Source organism: Elaeis guineensis, chromosome 13 (genome assembly GCF_000442705.2).
Source record: "Elaeis guineensis isolate ETL-2024a chromosome 13, EG11, whole genome shotgun sequence".
In the NCBI taxonomy this organism is placed as follows: Eukaryota; Viridiplantae; Streptophyta; class Magnoliopsida; order Arecales; family Arecaceae; genus Elaeis; species Elaeis guineensis.
Window position 1 is genome coordinate 66,115,742 of NC_026005.2, and position 21,884 is coordinate 66,137,625.

At 34.8% G+C, this 21,884-nt stretch overlaps 1 protein-coding gene across 4 annotated transcripts; it reads left to right on the forward strand.

Annotated features, from left to right (window-relative positions):
• The first annotated feature begins 10,713 nt into the window (after positions 1 to 10,713).
• Positions 10,714 to 18,894, forward strand: LOC105035980 (uncharacterized). 4 transcript variants are annotated; one of them, XR_012136286.1, is made up of 5 exons: positions 10,714 to 11,011; positions 11,291 to 11,461; positions 11,623 to 11,827; positions 12,421 to 12,523; positions 18,589 to 18,894. XR_012136286.1 is itself a non-coding variant. In XM_073247636.1 (4 exons), exons 1-3 carry the CDS (start codon positions 10,823 to 10,825, stop codon positions 11,815 to 11,817), a joined length of 555 nt encoding a protein of 184 aa, XP_073103737.1. In that variant the 5' UTR covers positions 10,714 to 10,822; the 3' UTR covers positions 11,818 to 11,827; positions 17,534 to 17,875. The 4 variants fall into 4 exon arrangements, 2 of the variants coding, with proteins under 2 accessions (XP_073103737.1, XP_073103736.1); XR_012136287.1 differs by having other exon boundaries at positions 12,425 to 12,523; XM_073247636.1 differs by lacking the exons at positions 12,421 to 12,523; positions 18,589 to 18,894 and adding an exon at positions 17,534 to 17,875.
• The last annotated feature ends 2,990 nt before the right edge of the window (positions 18,895 to 21,884 follow it).

Below are 21,884 nucleotides of genomic sequence, written 5' to 3' on the forward strand. Positions count from 1 at the left end.
GCATAAAAAAATCAATACACTAGTATACCATTAGTATATTATATCCGTATTGTTTATATTATATCATGTTGATATTACTATTGCTATCATATTATTATTTTATTTTTAAATTATAATAGAAATATATTATTTATTTTATACTTATATTATGAAATTAATTAATATATTAGTTCTATTTATCTTATTTTTTAAATCAAAATAAATATTATTTATAGAATAATAATATATTATATAGTCAGTGATCTTAGATTCCATGAAATACTAAATAGATTACTTGATAGATATGCATGGATCCTTAATCACCAAAATATAGCATACTAAATATGATGATCTTAGATCATCAAGAATCGGATTATCTTAATATAAGTATCACAAGTAATCTAAGATTATCTTAGTGATGCTATTTGGGTCATCAAACACCATCCATATGTAGACAATAGCCATATCTTCCGGAATATAGTTAAGGACCATTATAAATAATAATTGCCTACCATAAATGGACTTGGGCAACAAAAATTATGGCCTAAGCATATATGCAAGGTACACTATCATGGTATTGTACCTTATATTGGTGCCATCCTATTATTATGTTGGAAATTGCTAGGAAAGAAAGGAAAGAATTTTGAGATTGTGCTAGCAGATGAATGACTTCATCATTTAAGATCTATGTAGATGGATGGATGATAAATGATAGAGCACTTTAAAAATTATGCAAATAGATAAATAATAAAAAATAGAGTACTTTGATATCTATGTAAACAAAGAATGATAAAGGTTGAAGTGTTCTAAGATCTGTGTACATGGATGGATGATAGAAGACGAAATGCTTTGAGATCTATACAAATGAATGGATAATGAAGGATGAACCACTTTAAGATTTATGCAAGCAGATGAATGACAAAGGATAGATTACTTCAAAATTCATATAAATAAACAAATGATAGAGGCTAGAAATGCTTCAAGATTTGTGCAAGCGAATGGATATAGAGAATGAGATGCTTTAAGATTTGCGTAGGTAGATAACTAGTTGAGGATAGCATGCTTTAAGATTTATACAAATGGATGGATGATGGATGATAGATGCTTTAAGATTTGTGTGGATAGGACTGAGCATTTTGAGATTTGTGCAAATAAAGGATCGTAGATGAAGCATTTTGAGATATGTGCAAATAAATGGATCATAGATAGAGCTTTGCAATATGCATAGATGAATGAATGACAAAGAATGAAGCTCTTTAAGATTTATGTATGTGGATGGATGATGAGGCGGGAGTATTTCAAGGTCCATGCTAGTAAATGAATGCAAAAAGGTAGGCACTTTAAGATCTATCCAGATAGATGAATGATAAAAAATGGAGTGCTTGAGATTTGTGCAAGTAGATGAATGACAAAAGACAACCTCTCTAAAATAAGTATTTTTATCTTTTTTGATTCTGTTAAGGGTGTTAGCATTCAATAGATAGGTTAGATTGTAATAAACTTGAAGTTTTGATGGTCAATTGGCACTTTTTAAATTTTGGGAGTCTAGGTGTAAAAATGGTCAAAACTTGAAGGGGAGTCCCTATTTTTTTTTCTTTAAAAAATTCAATGCCTACGGTTCAGCACTTACCAGGATGGTATCATTCTTTACCGAAATGTTTAGGAGGTTGGTGTTAGATTCTAGTTGGCATTGGCCCTCTAAGGGTGAGGTGGATGTAGAGTGAAAAGTGAAAATTAATTCCATCTAATCTCAAAAAATCTAATTTTTTATAATATTTTCAAGTATTTCTATACTACACATGATGTGCAATCTAAAATTTTTCGAAACAACCATCATGGTAGAAGAACATTCGTCATAGTATGAAGAGGATCACTTAAGGAGATATTTTGATTATTAAATATTGTTCCTTATGTTTTTTAGGACTTTGATTGTTGAATGTTAATGGTATATTAAGTTGTAGACCGGATATTATATTGATAAACTATTAAGATTTACTGCGATGAAAAGATTTTCAAATATAACTTCAATCTTTATTTGCCATTATGATATTTAGAAAATATGGGCTATTGAGCAATTGATCTGTGCAGTGTGGCTCACTGTGCAAGCTGTCGTACTACAGTTAGGAGCCTCTAACATTCATATTGAAGGTGACCTTGCCACTGTAACTTTTGGTTGCGCAAAGCACTGTTACAGCATCATGTGAATAATCCTTTGCTTCTTAACTTGAGGTACTGGTTTCAATTTTTCACATATAACTGTTCTCACATGCATCGTGAAGCAAACCAAGTGTCAGAACATTTAGCTCATAAGGCCTTGTTTGGTGATTTTAGCTGTTATTCATGGTATGATTTTGATTCTCACCAACAATTATTGCTTCAAGCTGATGCTTATGGGGTCTCTTCTTTATGTAGAGATTATTTCATAATAGTGGCTAAGAATGGAGTGCAATGAATGCTTTTTCTTCATGCCTCTCCCAAGTTATTTGGTGGCCTGCTAGTTTCCATATAGTTTCTACTCCTTTGTTTATTTAGTTACAGAAATATTACAACTATATTTCGGCCTTGGTGTTTAATTATCAACTAAGGAATTCAGCACAAGCTCTGTTGTGCTACAGTAATTGTGTATGTTGCTTCAATTCTATTTTTTGTGGCTATCCAATCCCTGTCTTCCATTTTATCCTGATATCTCTGGTTAAGGTTTCTGTGCTGGGTACAAACATAATGCATAGGAGTGGCTTTAAGAACACTTATTCAAAAGGAGGAAAAAAAAAAGAGGTCTTGGCAAAATAATGTTAAACAGGGAAAAGAGTGGAAGGATAAAAAAAATAGAGTGGGGAAAAAGAAAAAAAAACTGTGGGAGGAGCGGAGAGATATTTTCTAACTTTATTGTTTCTTTACTCTATGCAAATTTTCTCTTTTTTCTATCCTTTACAAGAGTTAAATATTACCTTTGCTCTTCCATCCTTATGTAACTCTACTTGTGTGCATCACGAGCTTCACTGAACCATATATTGCTTTTGATTTGTCTATTTGATATATACTTTATATGATGTCTTTTTCAATGGAGTCATGAGGTTTTAGCTTCCTTGCAATTGTTTAGGCTGTGTACGTTCTACATAAACTGTTTACTTCTCCTTAGGGATTCAAGTTGCTTTGTTTTGTCATGCTTATGTATTTGCAACAAAGTTCATGTATTCAATGATACCTTACAGATTACTACCAAATCTACAATTTGCTTGTTTAGCTGCTGCACAAATTTTTCACTAGTACACTAGATGTTGCATCTTCAACATTGCTGCTCGATGGATCATACATTTACAAGGATACAACTGGTCTACTTGGTCTTCATTAATATTTATGCTTCAACTACTTCTAACGGTTACTATGCCATGTACATTACAATGCATCATATTGCTTCCTGGAGCTTGTTCTTGCATAATTTTCTCTGCCTATTTCTTCACAACCTATGTTATCTACTATGTTACTGTTTCCAGCTTTAACCAATAACAAGAATACATTTGCTGCACTTAGACTTCATTAACATCTATAAGCTATTCTGATGATGCCGGCTGTTCTATCCTCAAGTTTGCAAATATGACCATTTTAGCTGAAGTTATTTTCTATACTTTTGCTACTTTTTCTTTTTATATCTCTTCTGTTGGTTATTTTGTCCAAATATTTATTCTGTTTCACCAATTTTGTACAAGTTACTATATCTTTTTAACTCTGCATAAGGATTGCTCTTTTGAGTATCTAGCAAGTCGAGCATGCTTCTTCCTTGCATATTTCTGCTTATTATAAATAAAGTTCTATTTTCTACATAAAAAATCAATTGTTAATATATTCCTCGATGAGTGAGGCTACTTGATCTCAAATAAATGGGCTGTTTTCTGTCTTTTTTTGGTAGGAGATTTCATGTTCAAATATTACTCTTCCAAAAGAATTTTGCTATGGTACTCTTTTATAACATATTATTATAAAGGATACTTTAGTCTTTTTTTCCTCTTCCACCCGCCCCACCCCCTACGCTGCTGCCCTCCACTCCCCCGTCTCTCCCTTGTGGTCTTTCCCTGTGTTCATGCCCCTCCCCCCGTCTCTCCCTCGTGGTCTTTCCCTGTGTTCATGCCCCACCCCCCTCCCCTACTCGTGCCACCCCCTTTCTATGAACGGTGCTGCTTTCCACCTTGCGCCACAGCACCCCCCCTCCAAACTGGTGCTCATGCTGCCGATCCCCCCCACCCCCCGACTCTGTCTTCTTCTTCTACACTGCATCTAGCCCACCCCCCTATACTCCGCCCCCACTCCCTCACACGGTCTTCCCCTGGGGCTCATGCCACATCACCCCGTCCCACACTCCCTACATGCTCGTGCTGCCCCCTAGCCCTCATGTGGCCTTCCCTCCTCTCTTTCCCATCCTACCTGCTCACCGATGCTTGTGCCCCATCACCTCGCCCCACCCCTCCAGTCCTCGTGCGGTCTTCCCTCCCCTCTCTCCCAACCCACCCTCCCACCGGCGCTCGTGCCCCATCACCCCAACCCACCCCCCTCCCCCAGCATGCTCGTGCTGTGATCGTCCCTTCCTGCTTGTGCCGTCCCCCTCCTATTTGATCGGTGCTCCTCTGTCCTCACAGCTCCACCACCGCACCCCCTCTCTCACCCATGACGGCCCCACCACCACCCGACGGCTCCTCCACCCACCAGTGCTTCGCCCACAGCACCCTCGGTGCACCTTTGCCTGTCGGATCCTCCGCCTCTCTCAGCTCCATCTTTGGGGTGACAGCCAAGAAAAAAACAACCTTTATAATATCAAAACAATCTTGGTTTTTAAAATATTTACTGCACCAGCCATGCATATGGCTTTTCGTCTGGTTGAAATCTATATGGTTCATATTTAATTCAATGATCCAAAATAGATAAAACATAAAAAGACTAAAATATCTTTAGAGCATCACAGCAAAATCTCTTCCAAAAATATTTCTCCAATTCTGCCAAAAAAATATATATTTCTCTAAGAGTTTGGCATAATCTAATAGTTTTTCAGTTATGACTATGTCCAAAATATACATGTAAGTACCTTAAATATATATGTATCTAATCTTTTCATTTTCCTGAAAAGGGTGCAAAATCAATTCTGCTCCCAACTTAATATCATATGCATCGCACATGTCACGAACTAATTGCAATCTGAAAATGAATGCTAATCTCCCTGTCGCCTCTCACGATCCCCATCTCTCAACCTCCTCCCACGGGCTCCTCCACCCATCTTCTCCCTCCCGTCGATAGGATTTCTTCAGAATGATCAGAGAAAAAGTAGAAATTAATGAGTGAAGGATCAGACGAAGAAAATCAAAAATCAGTGAGCAATGGATTAGGGAAAGAAAAAATGGATTCCTCAAAATATTATTACAATAATGGTGTATGTAATCCAAATCCTTTCACCCTAATCTACTCTAATCCGATGCATCCCCAAACCCTAACCCTAGAGTTTCCCTTTATCTTATACGGAGTATGCTTCTCCTCCACGTTAATTTTACCAAGTATATGAAGATCCATCCGTCCTCTTTCTTATCCATCCTTCCGTCTATCCGTTCTTCACACCAAATAGAAGGCTAATGTTTCTCCACAATATTTATGATTTTTTGTCCCTTTTCTTATTCCCTTAATCATGTAGATGTATGTATTATTCTATAGCTCTTTGACTGTGAAACAGAATCAGATGGTGAACTGATGATGGGTGTAATTGTAGCATATTTACTGGGTAAGTTTGACTTGGAAGGACCTAAAGGAAAGTACTGGAGAGAATATGCCGATTTGTTGAAGTTGGCCTTCAGAAGTACGATAAGGATAATGAATATTTTTCCTTTTAATCCACTTCTCTATATATATGTGACATAGCATCATGATAGAGCTGAAAGCTTAAAAAAAATGAAAGAAATTTTCTCCTTTTTCTCTAATTTTGTCTTTTCATATAGAAAAAATTTCTTGTAAGGAACAAATTATGAGCTTGTGGAGGTGGCCAAGGTAAACATGCGGCCTATTGCTGGTACAGTATATTATATAACCTTTACGGCCAAGGATGCTGCTGTTGCTGATGGTGTTCCTAAGGTCATTCAAGCAAGTGTGGAGGACTTGATAAGCACTTGTGTGGAGGTCTGTCTTTGTAAGCTTAAGCCTATAAATTAGTGAATTAGAGGTGAATTTTTTAACTTTATTTCACCTTAATTTGCTTTGATTTTTTTGATGTGCATTTTTTTTGGAAGTTTTTCACCTTTTAAAGTCAACTAAGACTAGTTTTGAGTTCCTTCCCACTCTTTCCTGGGTGCAAAAAATGAGAAAAGGAAGGGAGAAGAAAGAATCAACTCTTGGATTCGTTCATGCTTCTCATGTTATGCTGAAGTAGAAAATTGCTTCATGATATTTTTTTGTGGTTTATGTCATCCAATATTTTGAGTATATAAACAGTGATGGCTGGAGTTACTAGTCTATTTCAGATTCCTGTATTATTTTAAGTCTACTTATCATAATGGATTATAGTAGAGGCTTTATAGAGATCATGAGACTTCTAGATTAGAGGTTACAAAAGCTTTTACTAGCTAAAAAGTGGTGTGTATTTTTTTCCTAGTAATGGTACATCAATTAATCACCATGTGTGCACCTATTTTCTTCTTTCTTTTTTCTTTTAACCTCTACTCCCTATTTTTCGGGTGTCGGATATATTGTTTTTGCGAGGTAGGACATCTTCTTGTTGGTGTTGGAATGATGGTACTGTTTGATAACATGGTTGATGTATAGGACATTAGGTTTGATCAAGATAAAGTTTGCAGCTTTTAGGGTAGGCTTAACTTTTTCAAATACTAAAATCAGCGGTGTAGTAATAAACCTTTAGGAATTGTAGTTAAATATTTTAATTAGTTGGATTCAGTGTTATGTTTATTTTCAAAAAGAGATATAGATGGATGTAATTGTATTTTACATAACATTTATTTATGTGTTATTTCTTCAATAATCATTTAAGTATAGATTTTCATTGTTTACTTTTTTTTTTTGCACTCACATATTTGATACGTGTAAAATTGTATTTTGAATGGTCTTTATGGTAGTCGATTACTTACTTATAAATTTGTTGTGTATCCTTGACTTGTCACTAAATGCCTCCAAAAATTTTGAGGGAAAAAAAAAAGACAAGGCCCTCTAGAAATGATGCTTTGAATATAAATACTCTCAAAAAATTATCTGAATATATAAAATTTCTGGTAGTATAAATTGAATCCAAACATTTCACTAATCAAACAACCATATCTGCTTTTGCATAACATTTTCTTTGGGAAAAATTGCCCTCGTTGCATTTATGAGGGTCTTTTTGGTGGAAGCACTATCTGATAAAAGACTTTGTCTCTCTATTTGTCCTTGGTTTTCCAATAGAGTTAAATTTTTAATCCATAAGGATAAAGGAAAACAACTTTAAAGACCATGTATTAGTTCCTTATATTTAGAAGGATAATCAAGTTTTAGTTTTAGAAAGTGATAATAGCAATAAATATGCAAATATGTATATGTTTGTGAGAGAGAGAATAGAGCTTGTGGCAGAGGTAGGTGTAAGTGTGGTCGCAAGTGTGGGTGCAGAAAAATTGATATTATAGTAACTTTCGGAGTAAGAAAGTACTTCGAAGGCAGAAGTAGGTTTAATACGATAGGAATTCTATTGTCGTTCTACCTTGGGTCGATGATACTTGCTACTGAAGTTAAACATATACACCAAAATATGTCTTTACTTATCTTTTGAATAAATGTTGTTCATTTTAATCCTGATTTATAGTCTATAAAATTATAAGAGCTGCTCGTGCCATTGACTTAATCAATTATATACTCCAAATGCAATATCTATGACTTCTTAATCTATTACTCAATTAATAAATTTTAATAGACGCATTGAGCCATATGAAACTTGATATTGATGGTTCAAAAATTTTCTTAAAGCAACCATTTATGTTCACTAGAAATTGAAAGGGATCTTTTTGTGGGTAGGGTACTTGTTTTGCTGGAATTTTGGATGAATTGCATAGTTTTACTGGATCATATGGTTTTGCAAATTAATTTAAACTTCACAAGTTTCTAATGTTTAAGTTAAAAGTTGTATTTGAGGCTTAATATTAGGGATGGAAATGGGCTGACCTGGTTCGGACTATATCCCTATCCAAGCTCGGCCCAAATATTTTTGTTGGGCTTTATGCTGAGCTTAAACCTGATTTTTTTTTTTTTTTTTGAAAAGTTCAAGCTTCATGCTGAGCTTATTAACAATCTTCAATGTTTAAGAGACTTGACTTTGGGTGATGCCATTACTGGCATATTTATTTTAAAAAAGAAAGTATAATCAGCATGGTAATTAGTTTGGGCATCATGTAGGAGTAGCACACTAGTGGGAGCATGTTTAAGACTGGAGTAGTATTTTTGAAACCCTTGTTGACCTAAAATTTGATTAGTTAAGTCACCATTCAATTTAAAACCTGAGTTTACAAAATATATCATCGAATCCTTATAATCAAAAGCTTAGCATCTAAATATCAAATGGATAGTCCAACCAAAATGTCATTGTTCCAACCTCAAGGAGCTATTCCCAAAGTTGTATTATTAAGATGACAAAATATTTTGACGACAACATTGGTGACTGAATATATCAAACAATAATTTAATAGAGGCTGTAACGTTCCATATTGTTCGCTATTCATGATTTTCTTCCGATTGCAAGCACGAGGAAAGCCATCTTGCTCGCACCGTCTCCACTTTTGGGTCCATTCTTTTATGGGTAAAAGATTCATTTGAAAATCTATATTTTTCTGGAGATATATTTTTTAGACAATATTTAGATAAAAAAATATTTTACCTATGTTCTTTTACACATGGGAAAGTAACTTCGAAATTTGTTACCAATGTTCTTTTACATTACTATTTTTCTGGATAAGTTGCTAAAATTTATCCATATTTTTCATGATATGCCTTATGCTTTTTAGATTTGACTAAGTTAAACATTGAATGATAGAAACATTGAAAATGAGGATAGTGTATTTTAGGTACAGCATTAAATACTTATTTTACTGATTGATGGAAAAATGATTTAGCCACCTTCTGAATGGAAAAAACTTTCCTCATTTTATGGATAAATATTATCCGTGGTAAAGTAACTTATCCATCTTAAAAAACGTGAGAACATAGATAAGTTGGTCAATAAAAAAATTAATTAATTTTTTTATAATATTTATCTATAAAAGAATAGGCCCTTTAAGTACAAACTAATTTTCTGGATCCAAAGCTCTCCTACGTCGCAACGCATCCTTCACCTTTTATTATTCTTCTACTATATAACAGTGGGCTCCAACGAGGAAATCGGTGGGATGTGTGGCTCTTTCCCAAACTATGACTTCTTTTGGGATTTACAATGGACTATTACTGCACAGGTATCAGTTGTAAAACAGAGTTGTCCACATGCTTCTTTTGTCATCAGTACTTTAGTATTGACATATGCGTGGGTTTCTCATTCTCTCCCATATGCTGTTACTTCTGATACTTCTGGTGGGAATTTGGACTCCCTTATTAGTTCTGTAAAGAGTCTGACATTATACTACGATCGATATTGTAAACATTTTAACAGAGTTTCTGCCCATGGTGCCCGGAAGCCCCATTGCAGTTATTGCCTATTGCCAAGTGATGCATGTGCTGATGGCTCTACATGGTTGCTTATTCTATTAATATGCTAGGGCCTTTATCTCCCATATGATAGCCTTCAATTATTTATGTCTGATGAAAATTTTGCTATCCATTCTGTTTTCTGGTATAGCTTTATTATATGTGTCTTAAGTCCTATATCTGGCTACATTCAGGGACTTTGTTGATACTATATTATCTCATTTGATGAGATATTGTCAGTATTTTTTGCTGAAAATTCAGCTTTTAGTCTTGGTGCTCTACACAGATCTTTTATACTAGGATCTTCTGTGATTAATTTTCATGCTGCTGATTGCCACACTTTTACTGTATGGATCCTAAAACTTATTTATAGCTGCTTTCAGGATCTTACTGGTATTATGTTACCGATGATAGGGTGTGCTCGTTACTTTCTAATGGGATTGGGAAGTCCATATCTACTTTCGGTTGGTAGGAAGTTTTGGTGTACAGGAGCTTCTTTAAGTTCTCTGATTATCTTCCCTGCTATTGACATAAATTTTGTACTTTTTATTTACTCTTTATCCAGGGATGCTTTGTGGTTTTCTTCAATTTGTTTTATATATTTAATCCTCTTTGCCTGTTTTTGTATAGCTAGCAGGTATTTTTTGTAATTAATTAGATCCTATATTTTGAAATAATATAGGTGTCTTATTCGGTAGTATTTGACAATCATTTTGGTATTTTTTAAACAAAAATATTAATTTTTTAAAATATTTATTTACTATTTTTGTTTTATTTTTGTATTTGGTTGAAAATTTACGTCCCCATCTTTTGATAAGATGAAATTATTTTTTATTATTTTTTTAAATAAATTATTTCATGATGAAATATAAAATAACTTAAATCAGATGAAAGGGAATTAGATGCCTTTAATGTACTTTTGACCCAAATTGTAAAATCCCCGGATCCTATTGCCATTCGTGTTTTGGGAAATAAGATGGAATAAGGATGAATAAGATGGAATAAATCCTTATTCCACCTTATTCCCAGCAACTAAACGCTACCGAACTTAAAAAAAAAAAAAAAAAAAACAACGCATCCGGGGCCGCACCCGCGATAAAGGCTCTCAGGAACCCTAAGCTCCCCGTCCCCTCTCTCGATCTCCATCTCTCAGCCTCCTTCCATGGCCTCCTCCGCCCATCTTCTCCCTCCCACGGACAGGGCATCTCCGGAACCACCGGAGAAAAAGCAGAAATTGATGAGTGAAGGATCAGACGAGGAAAACCGGAAGTCGGTGACCGACGGATCGGGGGAAGAAAGGACGGACTCCACTGGTTGTGACATGGCCGAGGAATATTATTACAATAACTATGTATGTGATCTAAATCCTTTCACCCTAATCTCCTAGTCTAATCTAATCTAATGCGATCCGATGCTTCTCCAAACCCTAACCCTAGCGTTTCCCTTTATCTTATCCCGAGTATGCTTCTCCTTCTGCTCCATATTAATTTTACCAAGCATATGAAGATCCATGCATCCTCTCCGTCAATCCGTCCTTCGCTAATGTTTCTCCTCAATATTTATGATTTTTCTTTTTTCTTTTTCCTTTTCCTGTTCCCTCAATCATGTACGTGCATATATTATTCTACAGCTCTTTGACTGTGATGGGGAACCGGAAGAGGATTCGGATGGTGATTTTTTGGTATGTCCGCTTGTAGCATATTTACGGGGCAAGTTCGACTTGGAAGGACCCAGAGCACAGGACTGGAGGAAATGTGCCGATTTCTCAAAGTTGGCCCTAAAGAAGTACAATAACGATTATGTATGTTTTTCATTTTAAATCTATCACTTTATTTCCTTTATTTCACTTCTCTATACATATTGTGATGTACCATCATGATAAAGCGGAAAGCTCAAAAGATGAAAGAAATTTTCTCCTTTTTCTTGAAATTTCTCTTTCCATATGGAAAAAATTTCTTGTAGGGAACAAATTATGAGCTTGTGGAGGTGGTCAAGGTAAACATGCAGATGGTTGCTGGTGTGATATTTTATATAACCTTTACAGCCAAGGATGCTGCTGCTGCTGATGGTGTTCCTGAGGTCTTTCAAGCATGTGTGGAGAACTTGATAAGTACTGGTGTGGAGGTCTGTCTTTGTAGGCTTAAGCCTACAAACTAGTGAATTAGAGGTGAATTTTTTAACTTTGTATCACCTTGATTTGCTTTTATTTTTTTGATGTGCATTCTATTAACTATGGAAGATTCTTGTTCACTTTTCTTTATTTTTTGGAAAGCCGCCGGTTAAGACTAGTTTTAAGTTCCTTCCCCCATTTCCTGGGTGCAAAAAATGAGAAAAAGAAGGGAGAAGAAAGAATCAACTCTTAGATTTATCCATGCTTCTCATGTTATGCCTAAGTAGAAAATCGCTTCATGATACTGTTCTGTGGTTTTTGTCATCCAATATTTTGAGTATATAAACAGTGATGGTTGGAGCTGCCAGCCTGTTTTGGATTCCTGTGTTATATTTAGTCTACTTATGATAATGGATTATAGTAGAGGCTTTATAGAGATCATGAGACTTCTAGATTACAGGTTACAATAGCTTTTACTAGCTAGAAATTTTTTTCGCCGGGGGGGGGGGTGTTGGGCCGCTGTGTTTTCTCTTTTCTGGTAAATGGTATATTAATTAATCACCATGTGTGCACCTATTTTTTTTCTCTTTCTTTTTTAAACCTCTGCTCCCTTCCTATTTTTCTGGTGTTGGATGTATTTTTCTTGCAAGGTAGGACATCTTCATGTTGGTGTTGGAATGGTGGTAGTGTTTGATAATATGGTTGATGTATGGGACATTAGGTTTGATCAAGATGAAGTTTGCGGCTTTCAAGGTAGGCTTAACATTTTTAAAATACTAAAATCAGCAGTGTAGTCATTTGCCTTTAGGAATTGTCGTTAAATATTCTAATTAGTTGGATTCTATGTTATGCCTATTTCCAAAATGAGATATTGTTGGATGTAATTGTATTTTATGTAACATTTATTTCTGTGTTGTTTCTTCAGCAATCATTTAAATATGTATTTTCATTTTTTATTTTTTTCTTTTGCTCTCACGTATTCGATACATGTAAAATTGCATTTTAAACGGTCTTTATGGTAGTTGATTACTGACCTATAAATTTGTTGTGTATTATTGTCTTTCACTAAATGCAGCAAAAAGTTTTGACGAAAAAATAGTGACAGGACCCTCTAGAAATGATGCTTTGGATGTAAGTACTCTCAAAAAGATATCTGAATATGCAGAATTTCTAGTAGGATAAATTGAATCGGAACATTTCAGTGATCAAACAGCCATATCTTGTTTTGCATCACATTTTATTTTGAAAAAATTGTCCTCATTCCATTTATGAGGGTCTTCTTGGTGGTAGCACTACTTGATAAAAGATTTGTCTCTCTCTTTATTCTTGGCTTCCCAATAGAGCTAAACTTTTAATCCATAAGGATAAAGGGAAACAACTTTTAAAGACCAAGTATTAGCTCCTTAAAATTGGAAGGATTATCAAGTTTTAGTTTTGGAAAGTGATAATAGTAATAAAAATGCAAATATGTATATGTTTTGAGAGAGAGAGAGAGATTAGGGTTTGTGGCAGAGTTACATGGTGTAGTTGCAAGTGCGGGTGGAGGGAAGTGGGTATTTTATTAACTCCTAGAGTAAGGAAGTACTTCAAAGGTGAGAGTAGGTTCAATATTATAGGAATTCCGTTGTCAATGTGCTACCCTAAATCAATGATTCTTGCTACTAAAGCTAAACTTGTTCACCAAACATGTCTTATCTTTTGATTAAATGTTGTTCCTTCTAGTCTTGATTTGTAGTCTATAAAATTATAAGAGTTGCCTGTGCAATTGACTTAATCAATTAGATACGCCAAATGCAATTTCTATGACTTCTTAATCTATTACTAAATTAATAAATTTTAACAGACATGCAAATCCATATGAAACTTGATATTGATTGTTTAAAAATTTTCTTAAAGCAACTATTTATGCTCACTAGGAATTGGAAGGAATCTTTTTGTGGGTAGGGTACTTGTTTTGCCAGAGTTTTGGATGAATTGCGCAGTTTGGCTAGATCACATGGTTTTGTGAATTAATTTCAAACTTCTCAAATTTCTAATATCTAAGTTAAAACTTGTATTTGAGGCTTATTATTAGGAATGGAAATGCGCTGAGCTGGTCTGGATGATACCCCTACCACCAGCCTGGCCCAAAATTTTTTTGGGCTTTGTGCGGGGCCTAAGGTCGAATTTTTTTTTTTGAAAAGTTCAGGTCCAATCTCGACCTAAGCCCGATTGGGCCAATCTCGTATATCTTCTACAACCACCATCTTTGCCATCGACCATTGGAAGTCCGCCCATAGGTCCTCCGACCTCTTCACCATTAAGAAGCTCTTCTTTAGCTTCCCCTCGCCACCTTGTTGCCCCTCATGACACTAGTCTTTGCAGCATTGCTGTTGCTAGCTACCGCCACCTCCGGTGGAATTGTTCTAAGTGGTTGCGGGGGAGGAAGGAGGGAATACTTGATGGTGCAGATGGAGTTGCCTCCAAACTCAAAGTGCTTGTTGGCCATGGTGGGGTTGTTGATGAAGATGAGGTGGGTGGGGTCATTCGAGAGCTCCTTCGGGGATGCAGTGAGGCGTCAGAGTCTATGTAGGAGCCATGGCAAGGGCAGGGGTGTTAGGACTCGTTTGGTTGGCGGGAAGTGGAGGGGGAAAGAGGCACTTCCTGGGAATAAAGAAAGTGCCTCTTGTTTGGTTGGAGTTTTAAGAGAGAGAGTGGAAAAGTACTTCTCATGGTAAGTTACTTCCCACATTTCATGAGAAATGAAAATCCGTGGAGAAGGTGGGTTTTGGCACTTCCCGTGACATGAAAAATGATAGTATTTTTTTCTTTCCTAAAATATCCTTTTCAGATCCATAATTAAAATTTAGTAAAATATCAATAGATGGTTAGGATGAAATACTGAATAGTAATATAATCTTATATTAATATTATCTTAATATTCATATAAATATAATATTAATATTTATTATATTTTAATATTATTTTAATATTTAATTAATATAATATTTTTATTAATATTAATATAATATTTATACTAATATAATATCATATTTATATCTATATTAATAAATTTATTTTATTAAAATATTCATATTATGTTAATATAATATTAATATATTAGTATTATATTAATACAATAAATTATTATGGTCTATTGTTATATTATAATATATTAATATTATATTTATATTAATATAAATATAATATTAATATTTATATAAAGTTTATAAGTAAAAATGTATGATTTCATATCTACTAAGGGTATAATAGGTATTTTACACAATTTTTTCAGAAAAATAGGTGTTTATCCAAACATAAGCTACTTTATAATAAGTCATTTTTCCATGGTCAACCAAACATACCAAAATCCTATTCCCAGGAAGTTACTTCCCAGAAAATTACTTCTTGGGAAGAAAAGTGTTTCCCGCGAATAAAATGAGTCCTTAGAGAATCAGTTGGTGCAGGCAAATAAGTGGTAGGATTGAGTCGAATGGGGGGCTTGGGTAGGAGCCAGGGGGTGAAGGGTTGTCATTGGCTGTGTTCTTTGGTTTATTTTTGTTAATTTTTGTGGGCTTAGTTCGGGCTCATGCTCATGCCAGGTTGAAGAACTATCCGAGCCTGGCCGAAAATATGGGTTCAAATTTGAAGTCTAAATCCGACTTGAAACTTCTTTGGTGTAGCTCATAGTCCGGCTCATAGTCAGGCCGGTCCAATGGCCTTAGGTCGGCCTGAGCCTACTTCCAGCCCTACTTAATAAAGCATGCTGACTATGTCATGTATATCTGATATTGAGAGAATTTGAATGGGAGTACAAAAAGGATCGAGTTTTATGAAAATGCCAAGCAAGCATAGTTCTCTCCATATACTGTTATTCTTTTCTTTCTTTCTTTCAGTTACAATTTTCAAGTGGTACTCTATCATAATCTCTTTAATTGTGTGCATATCACTTGATTCCAAACTTGATAAAGAGGTCTCCAGTGTGAGATTAGATATGTTGATGTATATTCCCCTTTCTCCATAATTTATTAACTTGTTAGAAGTATCATAGTGCTTTGAGTTCCATGTACAAATTTGTGCTTACTAACTATGCGTGCATTGAAAGATGTCTGCAGCTTTAGATTTTCAGTTGTGTGTGTGTGTGTGTGGAGAGAGAGAGAGAGAGAGAGAGAGAGCTATTTTGAATTTTTTCTTTTTTCTTGAGAAAAACAAACTAGTGATTGAGTGTTATTAGCATGCTACATCTATCTGTGAAATATGGTTAATTAGGTGAAAACATGTCCTGTGCCTCAGGAATAAGGACTTAGAATTTACTAATGAAAAGGCAGTGAAATAGAATAACAGTGAATAAAATGCTAGTGCTACCAACAACTTCAGTTTCCTTTTGGCTTAGAAATTCTACTTAAAAATTTCATCGCTATTCATCAGAAGCTTTTGTTCAGTGTAACAGATTGATAATAAAGGTCATTCTGTTTCCATCTCGTAGTTGCCCTTATTAAGTGTTTGTTAGCATTATTCCTCAACAACAACATCAACTCCACTTAACAAACTTGTTGAACACGATTTAATAAGAGAAGGATTTGACTCCACGGGAACATATGAGGGCACTGGTACTATATGTATATGGGAATTCAGCATCAACACATCAAACTAAAGATCTGGTCCATAGCACCAACCGAACTGGCTAATATTATCCCATATATGATATCACTTGCTTTATGCTTACTTAAGAGAGCACAAAACTATTCATTTCTTTAATGGAAATAGACAAAAATCCAGCTTGTTGACTGGAAACTTGCTTTTATATTATTTTTGATTTTCAGAGTAAATTCTTTCTGCAGTTTAATGAGCATGACACTCTGAAAAATAGCAATATTATTTTGCTTTTGGAAAAGCACATGCTTCAAGCACAACCCCACTCTCCCTTGCATCTTGGTGACTTTTATATTTATGAAACCATTAATCTATATCTTGACCAGACCTGGTAGGAAAATTCCATTTGCATCTCCAGCATAAGAACTTTTCTTGGCAGATCTCTTTTAAGAAGTAGCCTTCCATGATGCTCCATTTCAAATATCGAACAGTGTTTGATACATGCTTTCTATACGTTTTTTTTTGATGCACAGTTTTTTTTACTTAAGAAAGCATATGTGCGCTTTGGTTTACTGATCCCAGAAATCTTATTCTTGCTTTGGATGCATGGAGGCTTCCATCTTCAATTTCTAGCCATGAGATGTGCTCCGATATAGAAGTTGATTTGTTTGAGTTAAACCCAGATTATTTCTTAGTAATTCTTATATATAATGGTTTACAGTACCAGTTTCGATATTTGTACCACTACTTTGCTGCTATAGTGTTGATATATGTTAATTCATGGTACCAATGCTCATTACATCCCCAATACTACTTGGTTTGCTATCTGGTTTCTGCGGTATAGAACCACTTGTTACAGGGTGATATTGTCTAGTAGGGCGAACCATGGGGTCAAACATGTGAAGGCACTGGTTGAATCTAAAGACTGATATTTTTTGGCTTTGTATCAAGCATAAGGATAATGTGGTGTTACTTCTTAACTAACCAATTTAATGGTTTTATCTATTGTGAAAAATGTGAACTTAGATTAGGTGAAAAGGCCTTGAATTATAATGGATTCTACAATGTCAGTGGTAAAATACCTTCACTCGTCTGTAGGTGTCCTACTACAATGGTCAATTCTTAAAGTCAAAATCTTGGAATAGATTGTTATGCTATAATCACTAATCTTTTTCTTTTTCTGATTGTAAGGGAGGCGAGAAGTCACCAGATATACAACCACCATCCACTACAATTTGTCACATTAATTGATGAACAACATGACTGTTTTCTGTCACTTATATTTGGTTTTTCCTTTAGCTTATTATTTTTATGTTTATCAGATGTAGATCGTTCCTTATATTTTGATCATGATATAATGTTAATCTGGAACCTTTGGATCGTGTACCATTGTTAAAAGCATGATGATAATGCCTGAAACAAATGAAATAATTCTTGTCTCTGTTTTTGTAACAGGACAATTTGATTTACTTTTAATTTACCTAATCATTTTGGGTCAAAGTTGAACATCTTTTCTTTCTTTTGAATGAGTGTAATTATTCCTTTGAAGATTGGTTTTACTCCTACAAGCTGAAACTTATGTTCTAGTTTGTGATTATCTCTGTTTCATATGATGTTTTGATATCTCACTGGATCGCAGAATTTTCAGAAATTTGTGGAGATCATGCCATTTAATTATATATATATATATAATTTCACTTGTATCAGGCTGTATTAGTTTCTTAAGTCGAGTGAAGTATGACTACAACATATATCAGTATTCTTTTTGTACAATCTGACTTCCAATTTATTTTAGTTATTTTTCTCAGTTTTTCATTGTGGTAGCTGTCAACATTTTCCTTACTCGTATTCTTGATTTTTGATACACACGCAGGCACACACACAAACACACATGTACGCATACATGTACACATACATACATGTATGTATGTATGTGTGTGTGTACATGTATGCGTACGTATCTATCTATCTATCTGTATGTATATGTATGTATATACATATGTGTGTGTATTTATTTATATATATAATCATCAAGCTCGCAAGTTGTTCTTTTTTTTTTTTTTTATTCCCACCAGCAAAATGCCATGTGTTTATTGGTTATTTAACCGTTGCTATTGGTCGTTTCAAATGGTCTGTTCTTGCGAATTAACCACCTGATGTGCCCTTAATTCAGTGAATTCAGCTGCTTTAGGAGCATATTGCTTTGCTCATATTATTTTCTTCTCATAATTTGTTTTAACCTGCAGCGTATTGGTTCGGGAACCATTAGAAGATCATATTTTGTGAACGCAATTGCCAGCTGCTGCACGCGATACGTCTGGGGTCTTCTGTCGCATATTTTTAATATATGTTAAACTCAACTCCATCCTTCGGAGTGAATCCTCAAGTTAGTTTTAATATCAAATGTATATATTGCTTTCTGAGCTGAACTGGCATGTCAGCAGTGCAAGCTAATTGGTGTCGGGGATAGATTCAGCTAACAATCATTTCAATTAAGGAAATGACCAGCAGGGAAATTGGAAGGCCCCTCAGATTTTTCCTTCTTTTGTCAACGAGCACCTTCAGTTAATTCACTCGATTGTTTAAATTGATGATGGTTGACAAGGGCCTCGCTAATTGAAGTCTTTTTTGTTGCCGGTTTTTTCTCACGCCTGTTCTCACCTACAATGAACGAGTTCTTTGACCAACTGGCTCGTTCTGCTGCAAACTAAAGATGTATTGGAGAAGCATGTGCTGGTATTGGAAATTCTGTTATTTAAATTGATGTACGCGTGTCATGGATGGAATATAGACCTTCAACTGCCGTAGAATCTCAATAGAGGAAAGGCCTCTCACTAAACATTTGCTTATAAAAACATTTGTTATTAGATAAAGTTGGATCCAACTAGATGATATACCCTTTGGTCCTCTGCTTTCCTTCATCGATTAGCATGAAGCATGGATCATCATCTGCTATGTGAATATGGCTTATTAGCAATAGATAGGAATTAAATGATGGGTTACAAGACCAAGAGCCTCTTTTTATGAGCCACAGTTTCTATCCTGAGATTATTGTATCAAACGGCAATGCCACAGTAGCGGATCGGCCACCCACTTGAACTCTGCTTTGCTGCTGCCAGAGGGGTGTGGGGGATGGAACAAGTAACCATCATGCGCCGAGGTAGCAGACTTTTTTCTTTATGTTTGCGTTGCCATCAAGCAGGATTTCAGTTTGAATGGTCAAGGGATTGATATTAGCAACTAGGGCCTCGAGACTCTGAACTAGTTTACATGGAGATTTTTTTTTTATGCACAAGTAGTTTTTTATTGAAATAACTATTAAAATTAAGATTTTTTTTTTTACATAAGGTTTCATGGGTGATTGGTGATGATGTTGTATAAATTTATTATTTATTTGAGTAAATGGTTTTTTTCATAAACTATCTGCCATTCTTTTTGTATTTTTATGACCGATATTTCTTTATATATATAGAGAGAGAGAGAGAAAGGGAGAGAGAGAGAGACTGGACTTCGGTAAATCGGATCTCAGTTTATATCCGATCGGCTCTCTGTCCTTTGGGTCGGTGTATATATCAAAACGAAGTCTAAAAGCTAATGAAAGGCATGTGGCTACTGCTTCCTGATTTGGTCTTGCTAAAAAAAAAAAGATATGTATTGAATGGGATGTGATGCATGGCCACGCATGCGCCCCTTCATCCCATCTCTTCTCCTTCTTTTTCTTTCAAAATTCATTTTTTCTCTCTCCAAACCCACATCTCTCTCTTTAAACATACACTTCTCTCTTTTTTTCTATCTCTGGCCACCATCCTCGTCTCTTCCGAAACCCCTCTCACCTATGGTTTCTGTTTTCCTATCATGTTTTTCTCTTCTTCTTTTTCTCTTATTTTTTTTTCTTTTCTCTCTCTCTCCCTCTCTCTTTCAAAACCCCTCTCTTCCTGTACTAAATGCCCACTTGCCATTGGCTCTTTCTCAATCTACTGTCGGCTCTTCTCCACCCTCAACTCTCACATGCCGCCCCCATCTCCTCTCATCTCCAAATCTAACATTTTCCACTTCATCTTTTTTTTTTTCCAATCGGCAAACCCCATCCGCTGCCCCTCACTGCCGACTCTTCCTTAACCCTAAATTCCCATCCACTTCTCCCACCTGCCACCCTCCACTCCTCTCATTCGCAACTCGTACTCTCACTCGTCGATGCCACCTTCTCTCTTCCCCATCCATCACCACTCGCCGCCGCCTCCAACCAATGTCGCCACCACTCACTGCTACCTTACATACAGTCAAAGGTCCATTTCTTTCATATCAGATGAGCGTCTTCCTCACTTATTTTTGTTATATTAATAGCTCAATAAAATTTAAATCCTCTTGATGTGTGAAAACGAATTGTAGTATATTTGATAGATCTAAATCATAATCAATCATAAAAAGAAAATATTTAGAGATATGAGAACAAATTGACTAATGATACATAATTTTCTCTTGTAACATCAATCTTAGGTTTGGAAGGTATTCATGATGTATGAGTAGGAGAAGATAAAAAATATTTTGATAGGATATTCTTTTTTTTAGAATAGGATATTGTTCTTTTGATAGACTATCTCTCTTAGTAGGAGTCCTTTGCTAATAGTATTAGTGATAGGGAAAGGCGTATTAGCGTCGATGTTTAGCCATCGCTAACAATCTGCTTTCTTACAGTGAAAGGGATAGAAAAGTATTTTCTCTATGAGAATAAAATTCATATATGTCATGAGAGAAATACCTATGTGGGATATAGAAAAGTCAGTTCCCATTGATTGAGAATTGAGACAATTTTTTTCAAAAAGTGCTCTTAACCTTTTAGATAAAATGAAATAAGATCTTTCTTTTTATTGAAGGCATAATAGGCTTTTTACAATTTTTTTCTGAAAGTAGATAACCAAAGATAAGCTACTCTAGAATTTGATATTTTTCAATGATCAACCAATGTACAAAAACTACTTTCTTAGGTATCATAAACCTAGGGTCAGCTTACAAAAAAAAAAGCATTCCAATCATGAAACATTTTTTCCACAAACAAAATGAGTCCAAATGTATGAAATAAAGACTATTATAATGTTATAAGTATCTATTAGAACATATAATTGAAATCATTGCAATTGTTATAATGCTGTAATACTTTTGGGCCTATTATATTTTATTAAAAACAAGGAAAAAAAAAACATATGGCTTAGTAATATAATGATATGTTATAGTATAAATAGATATTGTTATTTTTCCTTTTAAATTTTAAATTTTTATTTCTTTCTAGAATAGATCATGGAATGTGAAAGTAATGTATTTCTCAAGTGAATAATAATTAAAAATAATGCTATTCATTTTTTAAATTATTACTATTACTTTTTAGTATAATATCTCATGATAATAATTATTTTAATATTTAAGATTTTGAAAGCCAACTTGGTTCTCTTCTCTTTTTGTTGAGTAATGATAAAAGATTTTGAAAATGAATGGTAAGAGAGTAATAAATTTGTTTTTAAAATATTGAATAATGGTTTTGATGGGT